This window comes from Oryx dammah, unplaced genomic scaffold (genome assembly GCF_014754425.2).
Source record: "Oryx dammah isolate SB20612 unplaced genomic scaffold, SCBI_Odam_1.1 HiC_scaffold_24, whole genome shotgun sequence".
Lineage (NCBI taxonomy): Eukaryota > Metazoa > Chordata > Mammalia > Artiodactyla > Bovidae > Oryx > Oryx dammah.
In genome coordinates, this window is record NW_024070208.1 from 19,178,414 (window position 1) to 19,197,953 (window position 19,540).

The 19,540-nt window shown below is 37.0% G+C and overlaps 1 protein-coding gene across 1 annotated transcript in view; it reads left to right on the top strand.

Annotated features, from left to right (window-relative positions):
- The window catches only part of SETDB2 (SET domain bifurcated histone lysine methyltransferase 2), a 38,178-nt gene that overhangs the window by 8,663 nt on the left and 9,975 nt on the right, over positions 1-19,540 (top strand). The window contains exons 3-8 of the mRNA XM_040266944.1: positions 1,312-1,437; positions 2,453-2,518; positions 6,218-6,314; positions 10,025-10,588; positions 14,812-14,928; positions 17,962-18,131. Coding sequence (XP_040122878.1) covers positions 1,312-1,437; positions 2,453-2,518; positions 6,218-6,314; positions 10,025-10,588; positions 14,812-14,928; positions 17,962-18,131 — 1,140 coding nt within the window. The remainder of the gene's footprint in view (positions 1-1,311; positions 1,438-2,452; positions 2,519-6,217; positions 6,315-10,024; positions 10,589-14,811; positions 14,929-17,961; positions 18,132-19,540) is intronic.

A 19,540-nucleotide genomic window follows, 5' to 3' on the forward strand; every position in this document is an offset into this window, starting at 1 on the left:
AATCCTCCCAGTGGCTTCTCAACTGACCTGTCTTCAGTGCATTTCCTCCTTTGCTTAAGGCCCTATTCATTTTAAGCATTGTTTGCATTAATGTTATCTATTTTAGAAATAATTTGTGTTTAACATTTTGGGTATTTTTGTTACTTTGAAACATGGTGTGAGATGTAACTTTTGTCAGTTTATTTTCATTGCATTTCTCATATTTCTGTTTTCAACTGTGAAAGGATGGAAATTTTTGATTACAGTGTTAGTTTATCTATATAACTTTATAAAAGCTTTAAACATTATTTTGCCTCATGTCACTGTGAACAAAAAATATTGCCTGCCACTTCAGAAAATAGTGCTGCCTGCCATCAAGCCAACATCTACATCCACCCCCAGTGGCACTCCCTGAGGAGAATTGAGAAGGTAGGAAAAGTTAGATACGACCGCAGATACTTAAGATGCATATCCGAAGAATAATTTCGGCGAGCCCAGACTCTTGTATCTCTCTAGACATAAAGCACTAACATCGTTAAATTGAGACGTCTGTTCTTTGTGATTGGCAGTAATCATTCAATCTTTAATTACATGTTTTATTTTTTCCTCTCAGCAAAAACTGTTTATCCTGACTCCTCCCTTACCTCTTGGGAGCCGTTTCTCAGAGCTATCTCAGAGGCTCTCTCCCAGACTGTAGTCCTCAGTAGGTCCCCAAATAAAACATAATTTGCAGCTTTTAGATTGTTTTTCTTCAGTCAACATAACCATTAAAAAGTTGGTAGCAAAGATTTTTAAAAGCATTAGTGTTAGATATTTCATTATTTCAACAGTTGTTGAGATGTTTCATTCTGAAATCATCCACTTGCATACTCATTGGAGGTTATGTCCTTGAAAATTTTAAATGTATAGTTGTCCATAAGTACGCCTGCTTCCACCGCAGAATGAAGTCATTCCTTCTGTTTTCCAGTCAAGAAATAGCTTCACTAAAGTATTCAACACTTTTTTTTGTTAACAGAAATAAGGGCGATGCCTAGGTCATCTTTGTTTTCCATTCTTTCTAAAGAGACATTGACCAAGGACTCCAGTGGTTAGGCCCCCACGCTTCCACTGCCAAGGACCCGGGTTCAGTCCTTGGTCAGGGAACTAGGATCATGTGGCCGAAAGAGAAAAGAAGAAACAGTGACAAAAATCTTTTTCCTGAAGGAAAGTAATAGCCCAATTAAATCTTGATTTTTATTTAGAAACCAAGTAGATTTTTAATAGCATGTGCCTTAGGAAAGTTACAGTCTATGTCTGTTGAGCTCTTAGGCTGTTCACTTATTTTTTCTTTAGGTGATGCAAAAACTTTTTGGCTGGAGCTGGAAGATGATGGGAAAGTGGATTTCATATTTGAACAAGTGCAAAATGTGGTGCAGTCACTGAAACAAAAGATCAAAGATGGGTCTGCCACAAATAAAGGTATGAAGCAATAAAAACTTTCAACACATTTAATGCTAAATATTGCCCACTGGCAATACAGTTAAGTTCTAATTCCAGTATTGCTATTTGTTTTAAAAGTAAAAATATTTTCTTTTGTTTTCTAAGAACCTGACATCAGTTCTGTTTGCTTTTTTTGTGTATATGCTCTGTTTCTATAAAAACTCATTTTTATCATACTGTGAACATTTGTAAAAGTGGATGAAGATGATTATTTTGAATAATAAATAAATTATGAATAAATAAATCTCTTTATCTCAGGCTACTTTTCTCTCCCTCATTGTATCTTTATGCAGGGGTGGAGGGGGTGTATTACAAAACTAGTATGTGCTCCTTGTAGAACATTTGGTACATACAGTAAAATATAACAGATTATCCATCACCCAGTCTTTCAGAGACAGCTTAGATGTATATGGATATGTTTTGCCTGCTTTAAACAGAATTTGCCTTAGTAGTCTTCAGAAAGCAAATCTTGTGTTTTACATAAGCAATCAGTTCAGTCATCCACGTTTTTATTTTTTCTGTTTCTTTGTCTTCAGCCCAGGTAGTTGTAGAATATAGACTTTTATATGGAAACTTCTTTCATTACATCAGAATATATGATTTTCAAGCAAAATTTCCCCCCTCCTATTCTTTGTTTTCCCCAGGATATTAATTCTTTTTGGATATTCTATGACATTAATCTGTTGTGTGTTTGTCTGCAAAATTAATACTGTCTTTCATTTTAATATTCTCATTCCTTCATGAATCTGATATATGTAGGTTTGAATTCACTTCTACCTCTTCCTATCTGATTGACCTGAAGTAAACAGCTTAACCTATAAGCTTCAATTTCTTTGTCTTTAAAGTAGATACTCATAAAAACCTCTCAGAGGAGTTACAAAGATTGAATGAGATAAAGTATGTATCAGTGAATTGCATAGCACAGCAGCTGACATCTTGAATAAAGGTGATGCTGTTGCTGATTGTTTTCATTCTTTTTTCCCTTCCTTAACAGAATACATCCAAGCAATGATTCTAGTAAAAGATGCAACTATAAACCACAATTCAACATTGATAAAGGGTATGTACATTTCTAATCCTAACCTAGAATATTCTCTGCTGTTTTCTTGCTTTGAAGCAAGCCAGCCTTAATTATGTTGCGTTAAGCAAAGACAGTTTAAAATAAAACTGCAAGATCCATATAGGTAAGTTATGGAAATCAGTGTTCCTAGTCAATGAAAAGTCCTGCCCATCCAGAGATAGGAAATGCACACCCTGTTAAACCTCTCAGGAAGAACAAATGTATCTCTTCTTCAAAAAAGGTTCTCCTATAAGAAGCACAAACAGAATTCCAAGACTCCAAACCACTGTAAACCTGCTTTGTGTAAAGAACAATGCTACAAAGATATATTTTGGTATAGATAAATTGATGGAAACTTTTTTCATTTCTAGATTATTATTAGAAAGTGTATCAACTTTAAAGGAATTGAACAAAGATAATGTACTAGGATTAGAAAAAGAAAAATTGAGAAGTTATTTTAGGTTAACAACAAGGTCCTACTGTATAGTACAGGGAACTATGTTCAGTATGCTATAATAGTCCATAGTGGGGAAGAATATGAAGAAGACCATACATGTGTGTGTGTGTGTGTATATAACTGAATCACATTGCTATATAACAAACACAACACTGTCAATCAATTATCCTTCAATTAAAAAACTTTTTTTTATTAAAAAGTTATCAGAATCACTAGCCTATAAATGTTAGACTATCACCAATTTGCTAAAGTGTTGAGGAAGTACATTTTCTAAATTTTAGTTAATACTGCCATATATTTTCAACAGATTGTAATCATTTTAACTGTCATAATTTGGAGCCTTAGAATTTTAAATCTGTGAAAATATGGTTTAACATCAGTTTATTTTATTTTTTAAAAATATAAATTTATTTATTTTAATTGGAGGCTAATTACTTTACAATATTCTATTGGTTTTGCCATACATCAGCATGAATCCGCCACAGGTGTACACTTGTTCCCCATCCTGAACCCCCTAATATTATACATGTTTCAATGCCATTCTCCCAAATCAGCCCACCCTTGCCCTCTCCCATAGAGTTCAAAAGACAGGTCTCTTTTGCTGTCTCATACAGGGTTATCGTTACCATCTTTATTAATTCCATATATATGGGGTACTGTATTGGTGTTTCTCTTTCTGGCTTACTTCACTCTGTATAATAGGCTCCAGTTTCATCCCACCTCATTAGAACTGATTTAAATGTATTCTTTTTAATGGCTGAGTAATACTCCATTGTGTATATGCATCAGTTTATTTTAAAGAAAGGTTTTATTATTCAGAAATGTTTTCAGTTTCAGTCGCTAACGTAAAGTTTTAGAAGAGAGTACATTCTTTCAAGAAAACAGTCTTTCTCCCAGTAGCCTACAGTAGCACTTAGAATCAACATACCCTTAAGGGGTTAGATTAGTTTTCTAAGAGAGAAGCCTATAAGTGCAAGAAGTGGTAAGAAGAAATAATTCTAAACAGCTTTTTTCTTTCTAAATAATCTTTCCCAGTAAAAAAAGTAAGTTGGATTTTTGTCTTGGTTCTGTTAAAGTAATGATTTCATTAGTAGAAATGCAGAGTATTCTAGTTTCATATTTTTATATGTTTATCTGAAGTGTAATAAATTTATCAAAATAGAAGTATATGTTTGCTAGTGGTAGAGCTAGCAAATGTTTTTAAAGTAATCAGGGAATTATGTTGTGACACTGCTAGCAAATGTAGGGATTAAACACTTCATAGTACTCTTGCCTGGAAAATCCCATGGACGGAGGAGCCTGGTGGGCTGCAGTCCATGGAGTCGCTAAGAGTTGGACACGACTGAGTGACTTCACTTTCACTTTTCACTTCATGCATTGGAGAAGGAAATGGCAACCCACTCCAGTGTTCTTGCCTGGAGAATCCCAGGGACGGGAGCCTGGTGGGCTGCCGTCTCTGGGGTCGCACAGAGTCAGACATGACTGAAGCGACTTAGCAGCAGCAGCAACAGCAGTAACTTTATTAAACTTTAGGTTTCATATTAGTATTTATTTTTAAAGGAATACTAAGACTGGGAGAAACAAAAGGACTTGGTGTTGAGGTCAAAACAAGCCATCCCGGATCCAGCCTGAATTCCCCAAACCACTAATTCATGTTTGATTTTTCTTTGCTTGTGTATAATTCTAGAAATATTTGCTGTATCCCTATACAAAGAACTGGATACTGTTTTCTTGAAAGAAATTATTATTACTCCTTTCTCCTCTTATCTAATGGTTAATATAAAATCTCCATGTTTTTTAGTAAATCTTGTTTCCGACTATGCTTATATACCTTTGTTATATTTGTATCTGTTAGTATGGCGTTATATGGCTCATTTAAAGAAATTTGCTGGGAAAAATCAGAAATTCTTAATTTGAAAAACTTACTTTTTTTTTAAAGGCTGTGCCATATGGCATTGGGTTATTACTTCCCCAACCAAGGATTGAACTTTTGCCCCCTACTACGTTGGGAGCACAGTCTTAACCACTGGCCAAAACTTATTTGTTAATCAGTTATTGTAGCTCTCTTCATCTATCAGATTTTAAATCTTCTTTCTTTACCTCAATAACTAAAGAGGGATATTTGCTTTCCAGTTAGCCAAGGATGACCTTGGATTAGGACTTCCCATGTGGCACTAGTGGTAAAAACCTGCTTCCCAATGCAGGAGACATGAAACGCAGGTTCGATCCCTGGGTCAGGAATATCCCCTGGAGTAGAGCATGGCAAATATTCTCGTATTCATCTCCAGTATTCTTGCCTGGAGAATCCCCTGGACAGAGGAGCCTGGTGGCCTAAGGACACAAAAAGCTGGACATGACTGAAGCGACGCATTTGTCTGCACACATGACCCTGGATTATAACTTAAACTATTCCTTTATTTTCTTAAACTTTTTTTTTCTGTTTAGTAAGACTGGTCTACACTAAAGGACCAATGCAAGTTAATAATAAGGCAGGAAGAGAATCACTTTTTTATTAAGGTCCACCACTGCATAGGAAAAAAGCATGATTAAAAACAATTTTTTTAAAAACAGACTACTCTGCATATTCACCTTTTTTTTTCCAAAATAAGAGCAGGAAATCTATAACTTTTTTTCATTAACTGCATAGCTTATTTGTATAGTGAAGTTATGTTAGAGAGTAAGAATAGGTGAAGTTGGAAAACACAGAGATAAGAATGAACCAGGGACATCCTGGCTCAAGATGAAATTAAGTGCAGAAAGATATAGGGGAAACTTAAGAGAACTATGAATGAACAAATGAAAAGACAAAAAGAGCAAGCCAAATACTTTTCCCTCTACAAAAATAGAAAGTAATAGAATAACGAGAAAGTAATAGAATAACGAGAAAGCAAGAGAAATGTAGAGGCTTCCCATTCTGTGACCTTAATAGAGTCTCTGAGAGTTACACTATTTTTTCTGTAAAATACAAGCAGAAATAGGGATACTTGATGTGTGCTTTAAAGGATGATTAAAATTCAGATAAAGTTTGGGCCGAATTAGAATTTCTGCAGTAGAAATTTCTTCTACATCTCATTTTATCCTATCTTGTTTCCTTAATATTTTTGAAAATGTTGAATTTTGGCCTCAATTTTGAAACCTTAATGGTTTCAGATTTAAGGGCTTCTTATATCTCTAGTCAATAAAGTTATTATTTAGATATTATAGTGACTCATTTTTAACTTGTTTGTAATTTTTTCATGTAGATCATACATCTGTGACCCAGAATGCAGAAGAAAACAAATTAAGTTCATTGCCCTCGACATCATATGAAGACTTCTTTCCAAAAGACTGCACCTATCTGTATGTATAGAAGTTAAATTTATTTATGTTGTTAGTGCTTTTGCTCCCAGAAAGCGATTTATTGTTGCTAATCATTTGATGTAAGAGTAGATACAATATATTAAAAAAGGATTCTTTCCCATGAAAGGTTTTTTTTTTTAAATCTTCTTTATTTTGTATTGGAGTATAGCTGATTAACAATGCTGTGATAGTTTCAGGTGGACGGCAAAGGTACTCAGCCATACATATACATGTATCCATTCTCCCCCAAACTCCCTCCCATCCAGGCTTCCATATAACATTGAGCAGAGTTCCCTGTGCTTTACAATAGGTCCTTGTTGGTTATCCATTTTAAATATAACAGTGTATAGCTGTCCATCCCAAACTCTCTAACTATCCATTTCCTCTGCCCTTCCTGAAAAGTTTTAAAAGTTGTATATTTTATGTAGCTTAATAATTCTCTACATAGGTTATTTGTTAAATCTGTAAGTAATAAACTCTTTTAATAAACTTTAGAACTAAGGATACCCCAGATAAAATTTTTTCTCTTGAATATATGCTGAGTTAATCCCTTCATAACAAAGAACTTCTTGAATCATCAGTATTTCATATTCCCTTTCCCCAAAAATAGGGGAAATAAATTGACAACATTTTGTAGAAAAGAATGCCACAGAACCCAGCTTGAAACATAATTTATTTGTTTTAAAGTTCAAAATCAAGTTGAAAAGGGAAATGAAACACTCAGTTTACTGGTTATACAACACTAGTGGAATCGCTCAGTTGTGTCTGACTCTTTGTGACCCCATGGTCTGTAGCCTACCAGGTTCCTCCATCCATGGAATTTTCCAGACAAGAGTACTGGAGTGGGTTACCATTTCCTTCTCTAGGGGATCTTCCCAACCCAAGAATAAAACCCAGGTCTCCTGCATTGCAGACAGACACTTTACCCTCTCAGCCACACTGTAGCTATGTAAATCACTCGAGAGTAAATTAGTCTAGAACAAAACAAAGAACAAAGCTATGAGAGCTTAAGAGAATTTATTTCAGTAAGTACTGAATGAAACCAAAGGTATATATATCCCAGGTAGACAAATAGTAGTGTTCATAGCTCAGAATATACTATAATGCTTTATAAGAAAAAGTAGTAGAAGGGAACTTGGCATTTAATAATAAGGAAAGAGTAATTCCAGGCACAGTCTTTAAAAAAGAAGGAAATACTGAATACCAAAGTAAACAAATAAATCAAAAACTTATTAAAGTGGACTAGGCTAAGAAGATAGAAGTTAAATGGAAAAACAAAGAAAAATGGAAGAACAAAGCAAAAAATGCATTATAGACTATATTTTTACTATGGAATGTACCCCCAGTATTATTCAAAAACTACTAAAATAGATTGAAATTATTTAAGAGAAAATATAACCTTACCTCTTTTTTTGTTTGTTTCTTCCCTCGTTTTTAATGTATTACGTGCTATTGCATTGTAGTCCATGGATATGATAGATTTGCATTGATCTTTTAGCTGCATTCTCATTCAGTATTTTTTACTATCTTTTTGAGAGTTTTTAAGATTGAAACATATAAAAGAATATAGCAAAAACTATACTAACACCAGCCAGAACTAACAGCTATTAACATTTCATTGTATTTGCTTCCAGTGTCTTTTTTTAAAAGAAAACAAAACACTGTAGTCTCTTTTGAGCCATATCTAACTTCTCACCCTGTTCTCCTCTCTGCCTTTCTAAGAGCAGTCACTATCATCAGTTATTTCTCTAGTTCATTTTAAAAATATTTACATAGCCATAAGTAATATTTAGTGCTATTACTTATAGTTTTTAAGTTTTACATAAATATTCATATATGTACCTTCTTACTTTACTCAGCATTAGTTTGAGATCTAATCATGTTGCTTGCTATGTTATAGATCTGTTTCATTCCCTTTAACTGTTGTTTGGATTTCCATAATGTGAAAATACATTTTATTTATTCATCCCTTTAAGGATGGATAGATCATTCCAAATATTACCTAATGTAAATAGTAGTACAGTGATCAGTTTTACCCCAAACTTTCTTTTAAGGAAGTATTCATTGTGAAAGTTGCTATTAAGGAACTCAAAGATATAGTCTGGAATCTATAAGATTACCCAAAATGTAGAAGAAAAGGGCAAATGGATGAGAAAAAGAAGAGAGAATGATGAATAGTGTTCTTAAAAAAGAAACCATTACCAGAAAACCAATGATTTTAATGAACACTATAGAAATATTTTCTGGATTATCCATGTTATAATGTTTTTTTAGGAAATGTTGAGTTTCAAGCTAAGACGATAGAGTTAGGGCCACTGTGCTGCTCCTCATAGCTCCAGTGAGGGAAATCACAGTATCTAAACTAGGCTTCAGGATGGTTCCAGCAACTAGAAAATGAAAATACATGCTTTTCATTTAAAAATTTGTTATTTAGGGAATTCCCTGATCGTCCAGTGATTAAGACTCCATGTTCCCAGTGCAGGGGACATGGGTTCTTTCCCTGATCGGGGAACTGAGATCTACATGCCATACAGCATGGCTAAAATAGAAAAAGTGAGTCTAGAAAATAAGAGAACATTTTTGTGTATTTATAAAAACTTGAGATATTAAGCTAGTAAGTCAAAGTTAGGTGAAAGGACTCTTGAAAGTATTCAGTAAAAGACTTTAGAACAATTGGATATCATTTGGAGAATTTAAGTTAGATATTCATGTTACATCAATATAAACTCCAGATGAAACTGAACTCTCAAACCCAAAAAATTAATTATAAAATTAGAAACCTTAAAATCAGAAAAATAAAAGATGTCTTTCCATAACATTATTTAACATGGCATTATTCATAATACCATTTATACTTTATTATAAATACTTAATTCTCTGCCTCGAATGTAAGTTCCTTGATTACAGAGCTCTCATCTCTGTTTTCATAGCACCTGGCACATAGCAAGCATTCAAGAAATCTTTGATGCCCTTGCAGCCCTACCTCCCAGCCTCCAGGGAGGGGAGAAAGGCTGCAGGTGGAGATAATCACCAGTCGCAAGTGATTTAATCTTTCGTGCTTAAGCAGTTAAACCACTATAAAAAACAACAGGGCTCTTGGAGCTTCCTGGTTGGCAGACACTTTGAGGTGCTGGGAGTGGGGTGCATTTGGAGAGGGCATATGGGAACTCCATGCCCCTTCTTACCTACATTACCCCATGCCTCTCTCCCATTTGGCTGTTCCTGAATGCATCTTTTATTATAAACTGGTAATAGTAGTTAAAATGCTGTCCTGAAGTCTGTGAGTCTTTCCAGCCCATTAACAAAGAGGAGGAGGTTGTGGAAACTCATGGATTGGTCAGAAGTGTGGTGACCTGGAAATTGCATTTTGCATCTGGATTGAGGGCAGTTTTATGGGACTGAACCCTTTAATTTGTGAAATCTGATGCTGTCTCCAGGTGGATAATGCCAGAATTGAACTGAATTATTGGACACTCATTGAAGAAGTGGTGCTAGAAAAAAAACACCATGTATTTGGTGCTCAGAAGATTAAAAAACATAACTTTATATAACTGTAAAACATAGATGTTTTATTTCAGGGTCTGGCTTATTTTCATGTTGTCTGAGAAGAAACTAATATAGGAATTAAATATCATCTTAGTGTTTTTTTTTTAAATATGGGGAATTGTGCTATAAATTTGAGGTTCTAATAAATAATTAATTTTAAACAGATCTACAGAAAACCAGGAAATTCCCCTTATGGAAAATAAAGATGCAGACTTTAGAGAAAAAGAATCTTCTTTAAATTTATCTTACCAAAAGCATGAGTGCTCTGGCATCTGTCTGATGAAAATGCCATTTACCTTCAAGGGGGAAAACCCTCTGCAGCTACCAGTCAAATGCCATTTCCAAAGACGACATGCAAAGACAAACTCTCATTCTTCAGCACTCCACGTGAGTTATAAAACCCCTTGTGGAAGGAGTCTACGAAACATGGAGGAAGTTTTTCGTTACCTGCTTGAGACAGAGTGTAACTTTCTATTTACAGATAACTTTTCTTTCAATACCTATGTTCAGTTGACTCGGAATTACCTAAAGGAAGAAGAAATTGTTTCTGATGTGGATATTAGCAATGGAGTGGAATCGGTGCCCATTTCTTTCTGTAATGAAATTGACAATAGAAAACTTCCGCAGTTTAAATACAGAAAGACTATGTGGCCACGAGCATATTATCTAAACAGCTTTTCCAACATGTTTACTGATTCATGTGACTGTTCTGAGGGCTGCATAGACATGTGAGTAGAAGAACATGGCATTAAAAAAAAATCTTCTGAATGTAGGGGTACTTGTCAAGAAATCCTGCTGTGTATCAGTTTGTCTGTCTGTCTTATCTAAAACCAGTTCATCAAGAATTGAAAACAGAAAGATGCACTCTCCTTTAGCAGTAGGAAGGAAACTCTTCACCTATTATTTTGTTTATTGGGGAATTATTTCTTGCAGAGATAAGTTTTTCCCTTAATCTGTTACTGTAACTATTGATAGCAACAATTAGCGCTAGTGCCGTGTAACTGTGCCAAACATCGTGACAAGTACTTTCCATCTATTTTCTGTTTAGTTCTCACAAAGTCTTATGGAGTAGTTAATATTATTTCCATGTTGCAAATGAGGAAGTTGAGAAACCAAATGTCAGGTCAACAAATTTAAGCACCAGGATTTGAACCTATGCTGCTGCTGCTGCTAAGTCGCTTCAGTCGTGTCTGACTCTGTGCAACCCCATAGACGTAAGCCCATCAGGCTTCTCCATCCCTGGGATTCTCCAGGCAAGAACACTGGAGTGGGTTGCCATTGCTTTCTCCTTTAGGTTTTGTCATAGAGGAAACCTCTCACTGTGCCAAGTTTTATTCTGTTTAAATATAGGTGGTTGTTTTTAAGCATTGCCTCTAACCTGTCTACATCTGGCCAAGCCCAGTCTCCTTCAGTGCTAAAGGAGAAAACTAACTGTTGGATTGGACAGTGTTTCCTGAACTTTATGGTTAGTTTAACAAGGTTTTTTTCAAGAATAATTTTGATGGTGTGTGATTTTTGCCTTAGACCATAGAAACTAATCCCCATGTAACATGCACCACCAGCACACATATGTTCGTTTTTTGGTCACAGATTACAAGAGAAGTCACAAAATAAGCAAAAGCTGAGGCTCACGGGAATCTGGAGTTGGACACGAGCACTGTGGCCAGGGATTCTGATCCTGACGGGAATGGGAATTAAATGTGTCCCATGCATGGTGGAGAGTGGGCACCAAGCTCTCAGGGAAAGAGGGCAGAAACAGGGACCTACCCAAGACTAGGAGGTTGGCTAATAACCCACAGGGCCTGCAGTTGTATAACTGTATTGATAACAACCAGGCTTAGAGCTGTGAAACCCATAGGTCGGAGCCAGAGCAGCCGGTGTAGAGGAGCACCTAGGAGTAACCTGGGCAGAAGTATGACCTCGCATAGTCAGAGCACACAGGCATTTAGGACCATGAAGGCAGCGTAAGTTCTGACAAACGGTAGAGTTCACTCCTGAGGAGTCAGAGATAGATGGAGAATGTGACTGAAGGAGACTTTAAAATAGGTATGTCTAAAATGTCCAAAGAGATAAAATACTAATATCCATGAAATGAGGAGGTGATCATTTTTAACTATACTATATAAATAAAAGAGCCATTTAGAAATATGGGAAATAAAGCATATGGTTATGGAAATAAAAAACTAAGTAGATGGACTAAGTGGTAGCCTTGGTATAGCTGGAGAAATAATCAGTGAATAGCAAAGCAAAACTAAAGGGTTCTCCCAGAATGCAAAGGGATAAAGATACGAGGAAAAAAAATTTACAGGTTGAAAAATATGAAAGGTCAATGGGAAATTCCAACATACCTCTGAGAAGAGAGCATCATTCAAAGAGATAATAGCTGAGAATTTTCCAGAACTGAAGAAAGACAGGAGTCCTCAGAGTGAAAAAGCCTGCTGTGTACTGCTGCTGCTGCTGCTGCTAAGTCGCTTCAGTCATGTCTGACAGTGTCCTAGGAAGGGAAATAAGATAACTGTACATCTAAATATATCATGATACAACTTTGCAAGTATCTAGGGCAAAGAATAAATATGCTAGCAGATGGAAAAGAGAAAAAATATATTGACAAGGCAGTTTTCATCAAAAATAATAGAAGACAAAAAGGCATATTAGCTTAAAAAGCTGAAGGGAAATAAATATAAAACTAGAATTCTGTAACAAGCCAGACAGTTATATGGTGGGGGGTGGGGGTGTTAAGAGGGTATTCAGACAGTTACACAGCAGTTGAAGATATGCATTCCTATTTTTCAGCAATAGTATTTTTATACCTAGAGCATTGTTTTCCAAGCTCTAAGTAAAATCACTTAAAGGGTTGTAACTAGAACCTTAAAAATTAAATTGCACAGAAAGTACCATGTGTACAGGAAGTACAGTGATAAGGTACTTATATGTGACTGCTATTTCTTACTTTACATATACACACACATAAATATGCTGCCTCTGTAGGGTCTTTTCTTACAAATGTAAGACAGTTCTTGCTGTGAGTCATAGTCAAAACCATTTGAAAGCCGCTACCCAAGTGATGCTTAGACAGGGACATAAGAGTAGGGATGTTGCAGCACCGTTGTTGTAAAAACTAGAAGCAGTTTACCTGTGACCCTAAATGCTGTGGAAAAGGGAAAAAGGTGGATCTCAAAAGCGTTATACTGAACGAAAGACAAGTTGTAGGATCATAACTATAGTAATTTTTTAAAACAATGCGTTGTATTGTGTGTGAAATATATATGTAAAAGTTTAAAGGATGCCTCACCAAACCTCTTGAGAGCTTAGTTTTACCTTTTTTTTTTTTTTGAAGGAAGATCATATATACAGTATATATGTTGTAAATTATAGTTGACCTTTGAACAATGCAGGGGTTGGGGTGCCAGCCCTCGAAAATATAACATGTAACATAATTGGCCCTCCACATAAGCGGTTCCGCATCCATAATTCCACAGCCAAGTTTTCATCCAACTGTAGATTATGTTCGGTTCAGTTCAGTCCCTCAGTCGTGTCCGACTCTTTGCGACCCCATGAATCGTGGCACACCAGGCCTCCCTGTCCATCACCAACTCCCGGAGTTCACTCAGACTCACGTCCATCGAGTCGGTGATGCCATTCAGCCATCTCATCCTCTGTCGTCCCCTTCTCCTCCTGCCCCCAGTACTTCCCAGCATCAGAGTCTTTTCCAATGAGTCAACTCTTCGCATGAGGTGGCCAAAGTACTGGAGTTTCAGCTTCAGCATCAGTCCTTCCAGTCAACACCCAGGACTGATCTCTTTTAGGATGGACTGGTTGTATCTCCTTGGAGTCCAAGGGACTCTCAAGAGTCTTCTCCAACACCACAGTTCAAAAGCATCAATTCTTTGGCGCTTAGCCTTCTTCACAGTCCAACTCTCACATCCATACATGACCACATGTATGTAGTACTGTGTTATTTACTATTGAAAAATATCCACATAGAAGTGGACCTGTGTAGTTCAAACCTGTGCTGATCAAGGGCCAGCTGTATGTATATAAGAGAAAGGACTAGACAAAATGATGACAGCTGATTCTGTTTGGTCAGAATGAGTGTTTGTTATTGTTTGTGCTGTCTGTACTTTGTAAACTTTGCAAACAAACTCGTATTGAAAAAGCAACAATAGGTTTCTACATCTGTAAACAGAATCCAAGTCAATCAATTTATTGCTTATTTTTTCTGTTGCAAACGGTAGTTACCACTCTGACATGTATTGTATATATACAGAAAAATACTGAAGTGAATCATAGAGGAAACGATCTTAAAGTCACTTGCCATTTAACACAGGAGATGAGATTCAGAGATTTTTAACCAGTAGTCACACATCTGGTTTATAACTGAGATACCCAGGTTCCTTACTCCTATCGAGTGTTAAGTCCCTGTCATGTTAGATAGTCATCTCTTAGTTAGAGAGGAAATTTGTTTCTAGGTGTTCATGTTTACTGCTTAGCAGTGCTATGAAAAACAGCCAGATATGTGGCATCAGTCTCCTCAATCTATTTTTATGTCATTGGAGAGAGAGATAATATAAAACATACACAAAACTATGTAAGTTCGTTTGAGCTTGACACGTTTAAGTTTATCCATTGTAGGAGAGCAGACCTGGGAGAATTCTCACAGTGAAGCTTCTGCTGAATAGGAAATGAAGGGAATTCATTTTGAAATGTTAAAACTCGTATAGTTAACTATTTCATGAGCAAGTCGAGATACAGGGCAGTTTATAATTATTTATAAACTTTTGGTAAATGTTGTCTTTCAAAGAGGTCTATTTTATTTAGGGAAGAAGTCTTGACAGTCCATGAGCCAAACAACTGTTTTAAATACAATTATATTCTTAATACTTTTGTCAAGAGAGTCTCATAACTTGATGCTTTTTTATTCTTACTTCTCCATCCATTGTCTTCCTCTTAGAACAAAATGTGCATGTCTTCAACTGACAGCAAGGAATGCCAAGACTTGCCCCTTGTCAAGTAATAAAATAACCACTGGATATAAATATAAAAGACTAGAGAGACAGATACCTACTGGGTAAGATACACTGTGGATTTGTTGCAGGGTGTTTATACCTTTGAAGGAGGGTGCTCTATCATTGTGGCCTATTTAGCCTTCTAAATGTTCTTAATGTGAGAGTTGGACTATAAAGAAAGCTGAGCACCAAATAATTGATGCGTTTGAACTGTGGTGTTGGAGCAGACTCTTGAGAGTCCCTTGAACTGCAAGGAGATCCAACCAATCCCATCCCAAAGGAGATCAGTCCTGGGTGTTCATTGGAAGGACTGATGTTGAAGCTGAAACTCCAATACTTTGGCCACCTGATGCAAAGAGCTGACTCATTAGGAAAGACCCTGATGCTGGGAAAGATTGAGGGCAGGAGGAGAAGGGGACAGCAGAGGATGAGATGGTTGGATGGCATCACCAACTCAATGGACATGGGTTTGGGTAGACTCTGGCAGTTGGGGATGGACAGGGAAGCCTGGCGTGCTGCGGTTCATGGGGTCGCAGAGTCGGACACGACTGAGCGACTGAACTGAACTGAATGCTTAATTTCTTATTTGTTGTTTTTGTTTAGTTGCTAAGTTGTTTCCAACTGCAGCTCCATGGACTGCAGCACACTAGGCTCCCCTGTCCTTCACTGTCTCCCTGAGTTTGCTCAAATTCATATACATTGAGTCAGTGATGCCATCTAACCATCTCAACCTCTGCTGCCCCCTTCTCCTTTTGCTTTCAGTCTTTCACAGCATCAGGGTCTTTTCCATCGAGTTGGCTCTTCGCATTAGGTGGCCAAAGTATTGGAGCTTCAGCTTCAGCATCAGTCCTTGCATTGAATATTGAGGGTTGATTTCCTTTAGGATTTGACTGGTTTGATCTCCTTGCAGTCTGAAGGACTCTCAAGTCTTCTCCAACACCACAATTCAAAGGCATCAATTCTTCAAGCATCAATTCTTTGGCCCTCAGCTTTCTTTATGGTCTACCTCTCACATCCATTCATGACTACTGGAAAAACCATAGCTTTGAGTATACAGACTTTGTTGGCAGAGTAATGTCTTTGCTTTTTGATACACTGTCTAGGTTTTTCACAGCTTTCCTTTGAAGGAGAAAGTATCTTTTAGTTTTATGACTGCAGTCACCGTCCACAGTGGTTTTGGAGCCCAAGAAAATAAAGTCTGTCAGTGTTCCCACTTTTTCCCCATCTATTTGTCATGAAGTGATGGGACCAGATGCCATGATCTTTGTTGGGTTTTGAGTTTCAAGACAACTTTTTCACTCTCCTCTTTCACCCTCATCAGGAGGCTCTTTAATTCCTCTTTGCTTTCTGCTTTTAAAGTTGTATCATCTGCATATGTGAGGTTGTTGGTATTTCTCCTGTCATTCTTAATTCCTGCTGGTGACTCATCCAGCCTGACACTTCTCATGATATACTTTGCATATAAGTTAAATAAGCAGGGTGAAAATAAACAGCCTTGACGTACTCCTTTCCCAATTTGAAACCAGTCCATTGTTCCACATCTGGTTCTAACTGTTGCTTCTTGATCTGCATACAGGTTTCTCAGGAGACAGGTAAGGTGGTCTGGTATTTGCATCTCTTTAAGAATTTTCTACAGTTTGTTGTGATCCCCACAGTCAAAGGCTTTGGTACAGTCAGTGAAGCAAAAGTAGATGTTTTTCTGGAATTCTCTTGCTTTCCAACAACAGATGTTGGCAATTTGATCTCTGGTTCCTCTGCCTTTTCTAAATCCAGCTTGTACATCTGAAAGTTCTTGGTTCCTGTACTGCTGAAGCCTGACTTGAAGGATTTTGAGCATTACCTTAGTAGCATGTGAAACGAGCACATTTGTCCAGTAGTTTGAACATTCTTTGGTATTGGCCTTTCTTGGGATTGGAATGAAAGCGTACCTTTTCTAGTCCTGTGGCACTGGCAAGTTTCCAAATTTGCTGACATGTTGAGTGCAGCACTTTAACAGCATCATCTTTTAGGATTTTAAATAGTTCAGCTGGAATTAATTTCTTATACCAAAAATCTAAATTAAAGAAATTTTTTTTAAAGCCTGTATATCATTTTTGGAAATGGAAGTCAGAGTGCACACATGTACTCGACACTCATCTGCTTTGCCTCTGACTCTTAGCCCTGTTGGGTTAGCTTACTTTGGGTAGACGTTTCCCCATTAAGACATATACTGTGCAGAGGTCATCTGAGAATTGGGAATTTTCTTCTTTTCAAGGTTGTTATTGCTAAAAGACAAAGAGAAAAGTATTCTTCCTAGACTTTCCCTTCTTAGACATTGGGAGACATTTTAAAAGAGCTAACCCTTATTGTGTGCCACGCATTGTCTCAAGCACCTTGTAAACAGACTTATTTAATCTTTTTTTAGAATTAAATTTTATTGAAATATAGTTGATTTCCATGTTGTGTTAGTTGCGGCTATACAGCGATGTGATTCAGTTATACATCTATCCACTTGCTTTTAGATTCTATTCCCATATAGGTCATTATAGAGTACTGAGTAGAGTTCCCGTGCTATACAGTAAGTCCTTATTAGTTGTCTATTTTAGTCCTTATAAGTTGTCTATTTTATATATAGTAGTGTGTATATGTCACCCCTGATCTCCGATTTATTCCCCCCACCCCGCAACTTTCCCCTTTGGTAACCTTAAGTTTGTTTTCTACATCTCTGACTCTGTTTCTACTTTGTGAATAAGTTCATTTATACCATTTTCTTAGATTCCACATATAAATAATATCATGTGATACTTGTCTTTCTCTGTCTGACTTACCCAATTCATTTAATCTTCACAAAACCACCCTATGCCATATAATCCATATTATATGGTAGTACCATATAATCCCCATTTTTCAAAATGGAAAATTGAAGCACAAAGAGATTAAATCCATGGGCATGCAGCTAGTGAGTAATGGAGCTGTGATGGGAACTAGGCAGTCTAGCCCTGGGAGCCTTCACACTTAGTCTCTTTCCCTCAGTGATTATTAGCGAGGTAGCAATAGAAAGTGCTTTTGCTTTTAATTTGTCTAATTGATTTTCTCTTGTATATTTTATTGACAAGCATTTATGAATGCAGCCTGTTATGCAAGTGTGATCGACTAATATGTCAAAACCGAGTTGTCCAGCACGGACCTCAAGTGAGGCTACAAGTGTTCAAAACTGAGAAGAAGGGATGGGGAGTGCGCTGTCTAGATGACATTGACAGAGGGACGTTTGTTTGCATTTATTCAGGTAAAGCAAAGGTTTACTTTCACATTACACTGTGGTAAGATCTACATTTCTGAATCTCCATTTACTAGTCAGGGCCACCGAGATCTTATAGCAAGGACAAGAGTGACAATGTAGAGGACTATCAGAGGAAGGCAGGTGACTGGGAAATCGAGCCCTGAAGGGATGACATGCCTTAGGAGGTACCAGGTGTTCCAGAAGAGAAAGGCTAAAGGATAAAACTTGGGTTACTGCATGAGATGTGTTTTTTAGTCTCTGTGGCTGCAGATGCTTTGGGGTAAAGTAAGAAAACTTTTAAATAGAAAAACCACTGATTTACTAAGGTAAAGATTATTGGTCAGAGACTGTCTTCGTCAACATCTTGAGCTATTAGAATTTACCAAGTTAATGTTATAATGAATACCTTTAGGTGATGATTCAGTCAAGGCTGCTGCTGCTGCTGCTACCAAGTCGTTTCAGTTGTGTCCCACTTTGGTGCGATCCCATAGACGGCAGCCCACCAGGCTCCTCTGTCCCTGGGATTTTCCAAGCAAGAGTATTGGAGTGGGTTGCCATTGCCTTCTCCAAGTCAGTCAAGGCAGTTCTCTCCATTTCAGGGATTCTATAGAGAGTTGCCCATGTTCTGAGCAAAGCTTCCCCACCGTGTGTTACGGTTGTGCAAATTAGTGATTCATTCAGGCCATAGCCCACAGGCCAGACAGGTCCATCTCTAATAGTCTCTTCCTTTTACCCCAGAGTGTCAGGCAAAAGTCCTCACTTTCTGTGTGTTTCATGAAGTGAGAAAGGTTGGTGAAATGTGGCTCTCAAGTCAGTCTGAAGGAAATGTGCCAGGCAGCAGGGACCAGAGCAGTCCTCCTCATCTGGAATTCCAGGTTCCCTTTAGTGAGGGCAAGAATCCTCAGAGTTCAGAACAGTCACACTGGATCCCTGCCACATCCCACTTACAGACACAAATACTGCACAACTTGCTGGGACATTTGTCTCTCATATTTCTCAAAATAACTTTGATAAAAGTTAGCTTACCATAAAATGCCAGATGGTGTCCAGGAAGTGTCATTTATTGACTTTATCTGCATTGCTAGGAAATGCACCTAAGGGTATCTCTCTAATCTAGCTGTTAATTTTGACTTGTTAACTGTAATTTGAAGTTCCTTGAAAGAAAATACATAAACTTCAGACTAACATTTTGATTACATTAAGGCTTAAGATGAGAATAGGCACATATCACCACAGATTTAAATACATCACTTTATAAAGTTTTTAAATGATAAAGCATTCATAACTAGGCACAAAAGCTATAATTGTAAGACTAGAGTTCACCTCTCTAATTTTCTAGAGTGCTTTCTGATCTTTATTTTTGTTTTATATTATTGTAGCCGAATCTGTTGTCTTCTGTGTTATTCCACTTCAGA